The 16373-nt window shown below is 36.6% G+C and overlaps 1 protein-coding gene across 1 annotated transcript; it reads right to left on the bottom strand.

The window, feature by feature from the left end:
- Positions 1 to 412: 412 nt before the first annotated feature.
- On the bottom strand, positions 413 to 12483 carry tmem38b (transmembrane protein 38B; the record flags this gene model as incomplete). Its single annotated transcript, XM_083903288.1, has 6 exons — positions 413 to 712; positions 2333 to 2450; positions 3610 to 3697; positions 3789 to 3973; positions 5082 to 5238; positions 12360 to 12483. The coding sequence occupies 6 exons, from the start codon at positions 12481 to 12483 to the stop codon at positions 413 to 415; spliced, it is 972 nt and encodes a 323-aa protein (XP_083759414.1).
- Positions 12484 to 16373: the final 3890 nt, after the last annotated feature.

The raw sequence follows: 16373 nt of genomic DNA, 5'->3' as shown, positions 1-16373 counted from the left end.
TATATATATATATATATATGTATATGTATATATATATATACAAAAAATATATATAAAAAATTAAGCTACACTGTGTACTGCCAGTGTGCAATCAGCCCACAGGTTTTAGGATGTTCACATCCAACAGCATACATACTGCAGTACTTTAAGGATGGGGGGGGGGGGGTGATTATCCCAGAATAAGGTACAGGGTGACTTCTTCAACAGAAGGCTTGAATTTCGATTCCTGAAAATCAAATAATAATAATAATGATCATAATAATAAGCAATAATGGAATAGAAAAATCTTTGTTTCTATATGATAGACGGAATAGAGAGAGAGAGTCCTGATGTGAATAATCTGAATCAGAAATGACTCCACCACCAGGTCCCTGCATAGAGGTGAAATGATGCTCACAGGCACGGACGCTGACTAATTGGTCTTTTTGCAGTTTGGTGCCTCTGCGTTCTCTGATTCCTCTTTGGCTTTAAGTGATTCACTTTCCGTCTTGACGGGACAATCTGATGACTCGTGTTTGGCCGCTGCTCCGTTCCCACTGGACTCTTTGGTTTTGGACGTGCTGCTTGTTTTGCAGGTGTCAACACTCGTTTTGTGTACGTTGTCAGTGAGGGCAGCGTACGGGGTGGCGTAGCCGGCGAAGAGGGTCTTGTAGACGGCCGACTCTATGGCTGCAAACGGCGAGGCGGAGGAGCGCGTCAGTATCATCCTCGTCTGACAAAAGAGGACAAATGTAATTTGGGGTTTGTTTGTTTGCTATATTGACCCAAGTTTTGTTCCTTCCCCTGCTCTGTATCAAGTGCAAGAGGAAAACAAAACAAATATATGTTTTTCCTTAAGCTTTAGCAAAAAAAGAAAAAAGCAATAAAGCCTCAAATACATCGCAATAACAGTGAAGCAACTGGCAGCTGCAGAGGCAAATATTTCCACCAGGAGTTGCTGCACTAAACACAGAATTAAGTAGAAAAGGCACCAAAAGACACAAACCTCACCAGCAGCAAATATAACCTGGCCCTTTGGCCAGGTCTGCTTTGTGTGTGTTCATAATATTAACCCTTCACATACAAACAAACACACCAAAGGCTGAACGATTTTGAATAAATGTCTTTAAAATTGTGATTATTTCTGACAGGAATTGTGACAGGATGGCAAGTAACATATTCACCATTAACTAGGTGCTTACTAACATGCATAGAAGTAGCATACTAGCCCTTTATTAGTAAATATTAAGCACGTATTAACACCTTATGTAGGAAAAATCTTAATTCATGTCGTAATAGAGGTAGAATAAGGTGTAATACGTGCTTAATGATTACTAATAAAGGGCTAGTATGCTAATTATATGCATGTTAGTAAGCACCTAGTTAATGGTGAATATGTGTTCCCTAATCCTAAAGTGTGACCAAAAAACACATTTAAAATGATGACTGTGTGATATCTGTGAGAAACAAAGATGTTGCCCTCAGTCTGTAGAATAAAATGTGTACAGGTCAAGACAGTAATTCAACTACAATGATATTTTTGACACACATTTTGGCTTGAACAAACATTACGCCTCCTGCGATTTGAACATTTTTGATAAATTTCGATAACCATATCACCTGTTCATCCCTAATTAAGTAATATGTTATCTTAATATACAGTTTATAGAACATCAATTCAAATGGTGACAAAACATCAAGTATTACTGCTTCTGACAAAAAAGTTGGCAGATTTTCTTGAGCATCTTTGTTCAAATCATCATCAAGCAAATCATTTTAAATATGTTTTATTCGAATGAAAATAAGAATTGTGATGTAAAGATTTCCATTCCCTCTGAAATCGCAATCCCTGTCAAAATAATCACTCAATACTATCATCTGTGTGCTTAGACATAATAATAAAAGCAGTCGCTAAATAATGTATTATTATTCACTTTGAATTAGGGATCGAGTCCATAATATCTGCATCACGGGGAACACAAAATAACAACAAATATCAGGTTGGACACAAATTCCAAATGTGATGAAATGGTGCTGCGTTAATTTGACAGATCAGACGTAAAGGGAGCAAACAGAATGAGAGTTGAAAGGAAACATGGTAGATTTATCTGTGTCTCAGTCAAGAGCACAAGTTTCCCAGAGATGAGAAGAAGGAGGATGATGCAAGCTGATGAAAATGATGCAAACTCTGTAGCCCTATGGGTAATACTCAACTAATGTGAGTCACCACTGCTAAAACTTCAAAAAAGGAGGGAAGGTCATTTGGAAGACATGGAGGACGCCACAGCACCAAATCATGAGAGAAAGCATTGTTGAGTGAGCGGCGTCATGTACGAGACGGAAGCAGACTGACCTTGTTGACGACGATGAAGACGGTGTAGAAGAGCATCAGGTGGTGCTTGTGCACGGGCAGGTAGTGAGTCTGCTGCAGAGTGAACAGCACCGCCCCGAACAGGGAGATCTTGGTCGGGCTTGACAAACACGCAATGAGAAATTTGAAGATATTATTAACTAGATTTATATTTAAAGGTCAGGGCTCCTATTTTAATGTGATATGACGCTTCTATCACGCTACCACACACAGAGAAGTTTCTGAGCTGAAATTATATATAAATGTAAATATATATATATATATATATATACACATACATGACCATTGAAAAGATATGTTGTTATTTTTCAAGGGAAAACACCTTTTTTCAGAAATACACTCTATACATTGTTAATGTGGTAAACGACTATTCTAGCTGCAAACATCTGTTTTTTAATGGAATATGTACATAGGTGTATAGAGTCCCATTTCCAGTGTTCTAATGGTACATTGTTTGCTAATTGCGTTAGAAGGCTATAAAAAAATCATTATTTCTAAGCTTGTCAATGTCTTGACAAAATTTTCTATTCATTTTGCAACTTTTTTTAATGAATAAAAGTGTGACTTTTAATGGAAAACACACAAAAAGTTGTATAGGTGACCCCAAACTTTTGAACGGGTAGTGATCATGGAGACATGAGTAAGTGAGAAATAAAGTTGTGCACTTTATGTTCCTGTGCTATTCATTTTGGTTCTATTTATATTCTAAGATTTAGCTTTGTTTTGTTTCTATTATTTACAACAAAACACATTTATTTCACCTCGATTTATTGCTTTATTCGCTATACGTTTTCTATTTCTGAGTCTCAAGCACATTTCCCCCAAACTGTGGCTTTGCTTTAAAGGTCCAGACAGAGTATAAAAAATACTGACATCTAGTGGTGAGACTGCAGATTGCAATATAGGGAGGACACCTTGTCTCACCCCTCTCTTTCCCAAGTATATCCTGTAAATGTGGTGGTTTTGGGCTTTTTTTTTTTTTTTTTTTTGAAAGAATGTCATTTTTTTCTTTGTTTGCACTTGCATTGTAAAAACTTCTGTTTCAAAACACGCACTCTGGCTCCTCTAGAAAAAGATGGACGCAACCAACACATACAAAACTACATCTAAAAAGGTTTATTCTAAGGCCAAAAAAACCCTAAACAACCCTTATATTTTAAGTGATTTTACACTTACCCAAACTTGCATGCACTATAATTACACTATACTATTAAAAATATGATAATAAAATATCAGAAGATATCCTTAAGAAAACTTACTACGACATTTTGATGAGCTCATTCGTCTCTGGTTTCCAAACACCTCGGACAAGCTGCTCAAAATTACTGATCAGACCTCCTCCAGCACCTGGCGTGAGGGGGGAAAAAGACACACGGTCAATATAATTATAATACTTCATTTACTCCACAAAATACTGACATGTGACACACAGTCTGACCTCTGGCCCATCCGATAGCAATCATGACAAGAAGGCTGTCTTTATATTTGCTCTGAGCCATTGCGACACCGGTGAGAACCTTCCACGTCCTGGTCACTTCCTTCATCGCTGACAGCAGCAGCCTGAGAGGCGGCAGGGTCACACAGTAGTACGCCAGGTCCATGGGACAGTAAAACACCAGGTACCTGTGGAGACGCAGACACATGCATCGCTCTATTTAACTCGTGTTCACGCCAGGGAAGGACATTAACACCTGTGAAATGTTTCAGGATCATTTTCGTCAGGATACAGGATGTTAGGGCTCTTCAAATCAAATGTAAGTCTTTTTTAAGATCTTTTCAATACCACTTCAAATCAAATATAACAACAAGAGCAGATTGCAAACAAACAACAGTTTAAAGGATATGATGGAGGATCCGTATGACTTCAAAGCCTTAGAAAAAAGTATTATGTTGCATGATAGTCATACCAATATTCAATATTACTTATAGATTATAAAATATATATATTATATATATATATATATATATTTATGTACATATATATATATATATACATACACATATATACTTATAACCATACATATATATATATTTATATATATATATATATGCACATATATACATACTATATACATGCACATATATATATATATATATACATATATACATACATATATACACTTATATACATACATATATATATTTGCACATATATACACAGATATACATATATACATACACATAAACATATACATATAGATACATGAATTTATAAGTCACACAGAAAATCAAAGACTGTTTTGATTAAATGTTCCCCTATTTTTTTTTTTACATAAACTAGTGTATCACATGCACGGTGTCTGTGAGGTGAAGTACCTCAATTCTCCAGCAGAGGGAAGTGTTTTTTTCTGTTTAGTTTAAGCAGAGTGCAACTGTATCTGACACCAGCTGAGGGCACCAAAGGCTTCCTATTTATAGATGAGGCCTCGACAATAAACCCTCTTGTTTCATTCATTCATTCATTCATTCATTCATTCATTCATGTCTTCTGCATGTCATGCTCCCTTCACAGAAAATGTGTTCTACATTTCCTCAATGAGAGAGCTTCATTATTTGGCATTAAGCTGTAGGGAGGCACCATGAAAACCACAGTGTCATGTGTTTGTGAGGGTCTCTAACCTACTAATCCGATCATACTCTACTTGTGTTTCTTTCTTCTTCTGTTTTTTATTTTATTTTTTTATTCTTTAATCCACACAGACTATACATTTGTCATTTCTTGGGTATTTACCAGATGATTGAGGCCAGCAGAATGCCGGTGCTGTTGGACAAAGGTGCTACAGGCGGCTCTGCCATCATGACCCCTGTCAATACAGCGCCACCAAAACAGAAGAGCATGCAGCTGAACCAGCAGGCCACTGGACTGACCCTGGACACCTCGAGAGCTCCTGCACAAAAACATACAGATATACTGTAAATATGTAAAAAATATTTACTGATTCTTTATTTCTCACAAATAATATACGACTGTTGCTTACAATCCCATTCATTATCTGTTTCTTGTTTGGTCCACAAATGTCAGAAAGGGGTGAAAAATGACACATTTTCAGAAAACTTTTCACATTTAATAAGCTGAAATCAGAGAAATCACCTTTATTTGTATGAGAGACAAAACTGAAAAGGATTTAATTAAATAGACAATTATTAAACTATTCATCTACTAAAGACTTTCAGACAGTCACTCAGTGTCTTATAGGTTCACGTGTTATTTTTAAATACTAGTGTGTGTACACACGTGGCTCAGGCTTCAAATGCCTCAGCATCACGTGTATACTACATATTACCACGTTTGTGTTTAGGCATGAGGAAGTGGCTTGTTTAGTGATCTGTTTTTTTTTACCAGTTTTATGATTAACAGACAGACGTTTACAGCAGTTTTACAGTATTTAGTGGAGTAATACAATGAGATTCTTAGTTATATTACACTACTGTTCAAACGTTTGGGGTCACCTATACAATTTTTGTGTTTTCCATTAAAATCACACTTTTATTCATCAAGTTGCAAAATGAACAGAAAATATAGCCAAGACATTGACAAGATTAAAAATAATGATTTTTACTCAAAATTATAACTGCTTCCATCAAATAACGAGCAAAACTGTTTTCAGCTGTGCTAACATCATCGCACAAGGGTTTTCAATGGTTTTCTAATCATCCAATAGCCTTCTAACGTGGTTAGCGAACACAATGTACCATTAGAACACTGGAAATGGGCCTCTATACACCTATGTACATATTCCATTCCAAAAAAGTGATTTCCCTATAAAAATGAGGACATTTCTAAGTGACCCCAAACTTTTGAACGGTAAGTGTATCTGTCGCAGATATAACAAATTATGACACTACAATGAAGACTAAAGAAACCAAAGTAGAGGCCAGTGGCAGCAGCAGCTTTAGCGTTGACAAAGGGGTTAGATAAGAAATACAACCCCCCCACTCCCGGGCACTGTATAAACATTAACCTGCTCAGAGTTAACCGACACAGGGACGGAGATGAGAGGAAGGTGAATGGAGTATAGCTCCATTATTTGCCTGTGGGTCTTTAGCTCAAAGTGCAGAGCAGACGCACAAACTTTGACAGTTACAGCGCTGCAGATAACTATCAGCTGCTTGCTCCACCCTCTGTGTCCACACCCTGCTGAAAAGAACCCAACATTTACACAATAACTGTGTGACAAGAGTCTTGTTTTTTTCCATTCACTCTGAAATAATAATTTAGCGTAAGCTGTCAGACACAGGTTTGATTCTTATACTTCAGTATACAAGTCCTATATTGACCCAGATAAATGCTGCTACACATATTAGCATTTAATGTTAGCATTAGCATTTACACCTGTATACTTGTAGCTATATTTATGCTAGCAGCATTTGTTATTTAGTTTTGCTTAAGATTACACAGTTAACTCTTTGTCTATGCAGTCTATGTAGCTGGACAAAGGACCCTACTGGTAATCTGGGGATTACAGGCAGATTATAGACTCTTGTAGAGAGATTGGATTTATATAGCTCTGTGAACCCATGAGTCTGCAGAGGACAGACAGTTTTCAATTTGCTCGTAAAATATATTCTATTGGTTGGAATTCAAAACACTGCAACATTTACCACCACTGTTTATAGTTATGATTTTTACTTTTTTTTTTTTTTTAAAGACTGTTTATAGCTATGAATTATTTTATTTTTTTTAAGTTTCTAAACAACATACATTTTATAACCATACATTTTGATTGATTTTAGTTTCATGTGATCCAATGGATTCTTAAGCAGCACTTGATCTTTGAACCCACTCAAGGTGGAGCTTTGTGATCTAATCAAACGACAAATAACTGTTGTCTAGTGATGTATGACCTAAGCCTATCGCAGCTAAAATGACTCATTCGATTCAAATAATTCAAACAAGTGGATAAAAGAAGTCAGAATTTCACCTTTGCTTCTGGTCGTATATTGTGGAACGTACAAGAACGTTAACAAAAGAAAACCGGTGACATAAAATTTTTCCTTCTGTGTGCACACGGAGTCCAATGAAACTAAAAATGTGTGCCTAAATTGAAGCCAAACATCAGATAGGGAAGATTACACACACCCTATTCCCCCCCAGTGAAAGCCTACATAAGCCCAAAGCATTAGTGCTTTGGAATTTTACCTTTTATCCACAGTTCACATGATGTGCAGTGCTGTTGCTTACGCTGTAAACAGCGTTGCTTTGTCATCAGATTCAGTCCAAAAGCACTGCAGCAGTCAGTGTCTGCACAAGCAGCAACTACGAAAGCAGGACAAATTATGTTTCGAGGTGGAGAATAGTGCACGATAAGTGTTAGGAGGTTTACGTAAGCAGCAGTTCCTAAAGAGTATTTGAACATAATCTGCATTAGAGACGCACAATTAACCTAAAATAGAACAAATTATTAAGCACTTGGCTTGCACTGAATGATAAACTAAAAACAAACTTGACAAACCAGATGCTTTATCTGGGTGTTCCATTTCAAGGAAATACATTTACAAGTCAAATCTGAAAGCACAGGTGTAATAATGTGCCAGTCTGTGTTGGTAGTACTTTCTCTTCCTTTTTCTTGGTTCTTTCTTTCCCTCTATTGTAAAAGCACATATAAATATAATATATATTCATATACGTATGTATGTATATGTATATATATATATATAGGTACATTACTGTGCGTGACTTGATTACTTGACACAAACATCTTTGCAAATGCACACAAATGAAGGGGATTATTATAACTTGAGCTGCAACTAACGATTATTTTCATAATTGATTAATCTGCTGATTATTTTCCCGACTAATCGATTAATCGTTTGGTCCATAAAATGTCAGAAAATGCTAATGCTAAACGTCGGTCAGTGTTTGTCAAACCCGGAAATGTCGATGTTCTTGAATGTTTTGTTTTGTCCACAAACCAAAGTGATTCCAATCCAACTTTATTTATAAAGCACTTTAAAAACAGCTGAAACAAAGTGTTGTACATCAGAGATAGACAAATAAATAAAACATATACAGTAAATGTGTGACATAATAAAGTTGAAAATAAGGAACATAAATAAGTGTTAAAAATAAAACAATTAGCTTAGCTGCTGTTAGCATTAGTTTAGCTTATTGTCAGGTCAGAATTCTTCTAGTGTTCAGTTTTTAATTATTTCTTTGTTATGTGGAGCAAAGAAACAAAGAACATATTCACATTTAAGAAGCTAAAACAATCAGAAATCTTGTTTTAATCATGAAAAAAGCTAACCGATTAAACGATTATCAAAATAGTTGACGAATAAGTTAGAAATAGATTAATAATTGATTCATCGATTCAGCTCTAAACATAACCTTTTCCTGGGAACAAGAGCTTCCATCCCTCCTCCTGAAACTCAACAACACTCACATTCTCTTGTACTGCATGCCTATAATTTGCTCCCTTTAACCAGCGTCATTGCTCTGACTAAATTATCTCACCCCGCACTTCCTCATGAGCTGATTTTTTACTCATTTTCCTTTTTTATTTTCATTACAACTTCACAATTCTTCCTCGGCCCTCCCTTCTTCTCTTCTCTCCACTATAAGCAGAGCTGGACGAGAAATAAAAGTGTCTTATCTTCGGTTATTTTTGGCTTTGCAAGAGCAGGACTACTGACAAAGAACCACTGCTTCTCGCCCTGCTTCCCCTTCAATCCTCACACAGTTCAGATATTTGGAAGTGTGCTTGAAAATAACTCCATAATAACAATGCATTCTTCTTCAGATTTAAAGATTTTTTTCATCGAAGCACTGGAGAGACACGTGTTGCTCCAGGACTGAGGACCCAGATTAGATGCACACTGCAGCACAGGAAGGAGACGTTAACACAGGAAAGACAAAAGAAAGGAGGGCTGAATGTATCACGACATTCCTTTCCTTTTTGGGGAATAACTGGAGCTGACAGCATCAGCATTGTCTAGACTTTTATTCCAGCTGCATTGAACTTCTTTTTAGTGACATATTACATTACAGTACCTTAACAATATGATAATAGTTTTATAAAAGGGAAGTTATACTGTGGTAATGCCAAGAGGAGGATTAAATCTCAACATATGTTACCATGGTTATTATAAAGATGGAAATTGCATTACATATAAGGTGGTATAACCATAACACTACCGCCATGTCAACATGAAATGATTACTATATTGTTAATGTACTGTAGTGTAGAGCTGAAACCATGAATCAATTATTAATCGATTACTAAATTAATCGTCAACCGTTTTGATAATCAATTAATCGGTTTGAAGCTTTTTTTTATTATTAAACAAGATTTCTCATCGTTTCAGCTTCATAAATGTGAGTATTTCTCATTTCTTTGCTCCACATAACAAAGAAATCATTAAAACTGAATCATTTTGGTTTGTGGACAAAACAGAAGACATTCGAGAACATCATAATTTTATCAACGTTTAACATTTTCTGACATTTTCTGGACCAATTAATCAATTCATCGAGAATATAATCAACAGATTCATCGATTACGAAAATAATACAGCTCTACTGTAGGGAAAGTGTTGTTATTTTAATTTCCTTTACTTTTATCTTAGTAGCTTTTGTGTTAATGTACACACAGTATAGGGAACTACAATGAGCACAAACATACAGAGACAAACACATGACCATTATGAATATGATACTGTGCACATGATTCACTCCCTGGTGGTAAATATCTCTCTTTATCTCTGTCACCACATGCACAAACACACACACACACACACACACACAACTGGGGTGAAATCTGAAGTGCAGATTTGATGTTCTGTTTGCTCAACCTCTGACACGGGGTTGTCCATATTTCTACTATCTGTGTATCTTTCAGCTACAGATACGATGAAGTATAATAGTCTAGGACAAAGGGTTAAAAGGTCAGAGCGGCTCGGATGCTTCACGAGGCAAGTTCGAAAATAGACTGTACAGCGGGGACTACAATGGACTGTATGTGTGTGTGTGTGTTTAAAGTCCACCTGTCCCTGGAGCCACAACATAGCATTGACTCAATTCCTTGCCTTTATGTATCAGACTCTCTGCAGCATAATTGTGTGTGCAGTGTTGAGTTTGTGTTTGTCAGTCAAATAAAGACGGCAAACATGAGCAACTCGCTAAGCTTCAAGTGACGTCCAGCTGATTTATTAAATACTGTAGATCAGGAGGTCAAGGTCCAGGTCAAAACAAAATAAAACAAAATTTAGATCAGCAAATGTGTAAATTCATGGCAACATGTTTTTATTCTAATTGCCAGCTCAGCATAGCGTGCGCGGCGCACTGACACATCAAAGCGACACAAACTGTTGCCATGGTTGCCAAGTCGTTGCCATGACATCGAAGCGACCCAGACAAAGATAGAAAGTAACACAACAGACAGACAATTGTTAATTGAGAGAGGAAGAAATACAATTTAGACCAACAAATGTTGTATTTTACACGTACTTTCATACAAATCCAAAGGCCTCGGAGAATCTCGAGATAGAATTATACGACCAAAATGAATATTAGCATGACTAAATAATACATCCATAGTCACTAAGAATGTTTTCCAACTTAAAAATGCAATAAACGTAAGCAAAGTCACATTTGGAAACCGGTGTTTAATGCAAGTTTCACACTGCTAAGCCTCATTTACATAAGAAAAAATGGTAAAGTAGAATCAATCACACTGATTTAATTGTTAAAAAGTTGTCATGTATGTTCAGTTTACACATTTTGATCACTTGCTATAGGATCAACGAGCCCAAGTTTTACTGTATTAATGTAGACGGACTGATTTTACTACTAGAGCTGTGCAAAAGGCCGCCATTACATTTTTTAGTAATGCTATAAAGAGATTATTTATCACTCAGTTATACTGATACAGTATAACTGATTGATTCATTTAACCAAAAAGGCTAATTCTGGTAGCTCTAAAATCCAGTACCTTATATGTTCTAAACTAATAAACTCAGCACTAAATACACAAAACACTAAATAATAAGAAAACAAATAAATAAAAATAAAGGTTAATCATTAAGTAGCCTTAAATCATGAAATAGATCAATAAAAAGAGAAATCCCAAAGTCTTGTTTTCTACAGTTACATAGATTTTGTGATGTATCGCGATAAGATTGTCTTGCAATACATTGATTAGCGCAGAATTGTTGTATCGTGATGTTATTGGTATCGTGGACCATGTATTGCGTTTCGTATCGTGAGGAACCCTGCGATTCCCCACCTCTTTCACTATGACTGACTTGTGGCTAATGGGTCAAAACTACACAGGATCACCAAAAGTAGGATGACGGGTGTGATATACTGCACCCATATCTTGCTTTATGCATGTTTTCTCGTACCTCATTGTACCTCGTAAAAGTTTGAATTGAATGGACAAAAGTTTGACTTGTTGGTGTTTGATGTCGTAATCTAGACTCTTTTGCAACATATGACCTATATTAAAAAAAGATAATCAATATTATTTAAGGATTCCCAATATTATTATTAAAATGTATTATTGGATATCGGCAAACACACCATCTCACTAATGATTACAACAGCAGGATAAATAGGTCGCCCTCTACAACTATTGTTGTTTTTACATTTATTTATTTTGCTCAATGAATAAAATATTTATCTCCATCTTCTGTAATATAAGTAGGCAAAATAGTACTTTAATGTGAATACAGAAGAGACGAAAAGTCTGAAACATAATATTGGTATCAGTTATGGCCCAAGCACTCACGATATATCTGCATATCGGCAAAAGCTCCAATGTTGTAAATCTCTAATATTATTAATTCGTAGTTTAATGTATTTGTATGTTCTGTCGATAATATCACGTACATCTAAATTATCGTCTACTGACAAACCGTGTAGTGTAGAACTCGACATGACTACATCAGAGTTTGACTCGTCACCTCGTCTCTGAACGCAACACTGTGGCTGTGTGGCGTTCAGGTGCATGTCTTTAAACTTACACATGAGCTGTCGTGTTGGCCCAAAAAGTGTGAGAGCTTAGCTTACCTGGCTGCTCCCTCAGAGACATGACTGACACCACGTAGTGCGCCATGTCAAAGTACGGAAACATGGACAAGTTGGCCAGTCCGTGGGACAGTTCGTCCAAATACAGGAGCCCGAACACATCCATCCTGTTATTTTTAGGGCTCTTCGGCGACAGTAAAACGGACCGAGTTCATCCCAGAGAGGAGCTTAACGACGATGAAAGGCACAGCTTTCAACCCAGGACATCAGGACTAACGCTGGGCGTCATCCGCCGTGTGTGTGTCAGGTGAACACACAGCTGTGTGTGTGTGTGAGTTGGAAGTGGACGTGGAGACACCGCGCCACACAGCTGGGCGAGTTCTTTCACTTCAGGTAATCTCAACAGATCTGTAAACCGGGAGGATGGTCATCCCCGGTGTTGAGTCGCTGTCACCAGCGCATACGCGGAATTCCTGCTCTGTGTTCCGCCATACTGTAGTAGTGATGTGGCGGGAGGAGCCAGAGCCGCCTTCTGATTGGAGGAGCGAGAGCACAGTGAGCCAATCACGTGACCGCGTGTGGCTTTGATGCCTTGAGTCGGTTTCATGCTACACCAGGTACAACAGGTACAACTTTCTCCATATTGACCAAATAAAATGATTTAAAGAAACATTATATGATGAAAATATATGATATAAAGTCATAATAAAGTGACCACGTGTCATCATAGTTTGACTTCAAAATGTACAGATTAAACTAAATCTCCAATCTGCTTGACTTTAATGTCATATTGTTGGCTAACATTACTGCACAGCACTTAGCTAATGTTGTTGTTAAGTGTTTGCTGACCCTCATGTTGTCATTGTGTTTAATTTGACCACATTTAATGTTTCATGTATCTAAAAAAAAGGGCCACTTAACCCCCCAAAATATACAGTTTATGTATATATAAACATATACATATAAACATACATATATATGTATGTATGTATACATATATACAGAAAAATGTGTTAGTTGATCATCAGACAGTGGTTCTGAGATACATGCCTCATTCCCATAACAACAGAGGAAGTTGGGATTGAAAAGAAAATTTCAATAAAATTGACAAAAAGTTGACGTCAAAGTCACTTCCTTCAATGGAAATAAAAGCCAGACATTGCTCCTTACTGCGTTTCTGTCTGGGTGAAAAAATAATATAATTAATAATAATTAGAAATCATTCAAAATGATAATTAAAAAACTGGTCAAATTTAATCCAGCTCTGTAATAACATATGACAGCAGCACCATACATTATTTTAAATGTATTCTTCAGTTGACCAAGTGGGAAGAAAATGAGTGAAACACAAATTAAATGTTATAAATAACAGAAGTCTGTACTTGGAAATTCACTAAACAGATCTATCGTTGCAACTTTAGGAGATTTTAAGATGATTTTCATATTTTTTAAATGGCTATATAGTCAACAAAGACACTTAAAATACCTGACCCATAAACAAATTATAATCATTTTCTTTAGGTTTAATTTGCTGGGGTTAAATTGACCACAAGGATTAACAGTGTCATAATTTCACATTTAAAGTAAAATAAGTGGGCACTCAAACTTAAGTGATTTGAAGACTTTTTACTTTTTATTCTTTGTCATTGTGTATTGTATGTTTTGGGAACATCTACTGCACGTCTGTCCATCCAGGGAGTGGATCCCTCACCTGTGGTTCTCCCTAAGGTTTCTACCTTTTTTCCCTGTAATAAGGGTTTTTTCCCTGGTAGTTTTTCCTTACCCTGGTCGAAGGTCTAAGGACAGAGGATGTTACCAACCCTGTGAAGTCCCGTGAGACAAACTATGTTTTATAAACTGTGGGCTATACAAATAAAGATTGATTGCTTGATTGATTGATTGAAACAGTTTTTCATTTTATACAACTTGTAAAGTGTAAAAAATACACTATATAATCATAGACATCATATTACACTAGTTATTAAACCTGCATAAGAAGCAGCTGCAGCCAAAAAGTTGTGGTCATCCTCATCCGAATACTAGATAGTCAGACAATTAACTTGCAATGTCCCTTTTTCTTTATAGTTTTATGTTTTTGATCATTAAAGCAGATGCAGGATGTGATGCGTTTCTGTACCATTTAAGAAGTTGTAATGTTATAAAGTGACCACTAGATGACAGCAGTGGACCTTCTCTTACATTTCTCACAAACAGTATGATCCTCAAATGCAACTGGAATATCATATTCTTTGATAAATCCATGTCACTAAAAGTAAATAATTAACAAAGTAACCTGAACTAAAGATGGAATAAAGTATTAGGTACATTTCAGTCGTGAATGTAAAGGCTAAATCACCCTTTAGTGATTGTTTATCCAAGAGCATGAGCCCTTTGACAGCTGCCAGTTACAGCTGTGATGGAAAATGCCATTGAAAGTGATGTGATGTGAAAGTTGCCATGACTACAGACTGATGTATAGCTGGAGGACACAGATTACCTGGTGATGTAACACACCACTGAACACTGAAACTCCAGTGGAGACCAGTCATTTGTTTGTGTTGGTTGCCAGCGGAGCAGCAGATGTGTATCGGCTTGTCAACCCATTTCTAAATTGCTCCTCGTGTGTCGTCATTGGAAGATGTGCATTATTTCCAGAGAGTGCTTTTAAGATATGACTCAGCTCACCTGCAATAAATATATAATAGGCCTGTAGGTCTTCCAGGTTCAAGGCTCGGTGATTGAACACATGCACGCACACACACTGATACACATCAGTATTCTGCCAGCAGTGCAGGATTAAACTGTGTTCACCACCACGCTGACAGCACAGGGACAGCCCCTCGTTCCTCAAATATCTGGGGCCCACCACGAAACCAGGATTTCAAAAAAACAACTGGAATCGTCCTTTAATTGAGCCTGTCCCTCGTGTGTCACACCCACACCTCCTTAATTATGGAGCCATGTTGAGGTGAAGGTGAAGGAGAGTTTGTTATGATCATGTCAAACAAGTGAAGGTCACAGGAAGAAGGAAAAACACATCTTTGTTCATTCTCGTGTGGTAGAAAAAGTATTTTCAGGTCACTTTAAAACAGAAAATGACCTATCATAATGTTGCGTCATCATAACCATGAATTTCAGTTGTTTGTCTAAACCAGGGGTTCTCAAAGTTTTGATACCTGAAGGCCAATTTAGGAACCCAACATTGAACTGAGGGCCGCCAGAAAAAAAACAGAAAAAAAACGGAAAGAAATCCCATTTGTAATAATTTTAATGACCAGATTGCAGTTCTACAGTTTAGCATTAAGTAATATAAGCGTTTATATAATGTAATTTAAGAATTAATGTAATTTAAGCGTTAATATAATAACGCTTTATAATTTACTGGGAAATTCCCCAGTATTTTGGCCATTGTTCTTACTTTCTAATTACAGGTTAATACCATGTAACACATTTCTGTTACCATATATTTACTGGGTAAAAAGCTAGTAATTGGGGGCTGTAGCTACCTGCTTCTTACCCAATAATACACTAAACTTCACCATATAGAAACCAGGTAAATACCCAGTATTTTTGTTTACACTCTGTATCCAGTAATGTCCAATAAACATTTAACAAGCTTAGTACCTCCTGGATTAAAACTATCAACTGTAATTCATTGCGGGCCGCCAGAAATGTTTCTGCGGGCCGCCATTGGGCTCCGGGCCGCACTTTGAGAACCAATGGTCTAAACAATGAACGAGAATAAGAAAACACAGATAAATGCAGCAACATCACCTGGATTCATCTCTTTAAACGAGATTAAATATAATTAAACTTATTCATTATTATTATTGACATATTCATACAGTTGTTATCGCAAATGTGTGTTGTTGTTTTTTTAACACATTCAGCCTAAAAGGTTCAATATAAGAATTCATTTAAATCTGTGAGGTTTTTTGTCCTCAGATACGCAGAGGTTGTTGTCTCTAGACCATTTGGTGCAGAGGTTTTTTTTTTTTTGTTTTTTTTTTACTAAGTAAGTGTGAAAACAGCTGCTTCCTGTATCTGCAAACCTAA

Source organism: Microchirus variegatus, assembly GCF_963457635.1.
Source record: "Microchirus variegatus genome assembly, chromosome: 16".
NCBI lineage: Eukaryota > Metazoa > Chordata > Actinopteri > Pleuronectiformes > Soleidae > Microchirus > Microchirus variegatus.
This window is presented reverse-complemented; position numbering and strand designations above follow the sequence as displayed.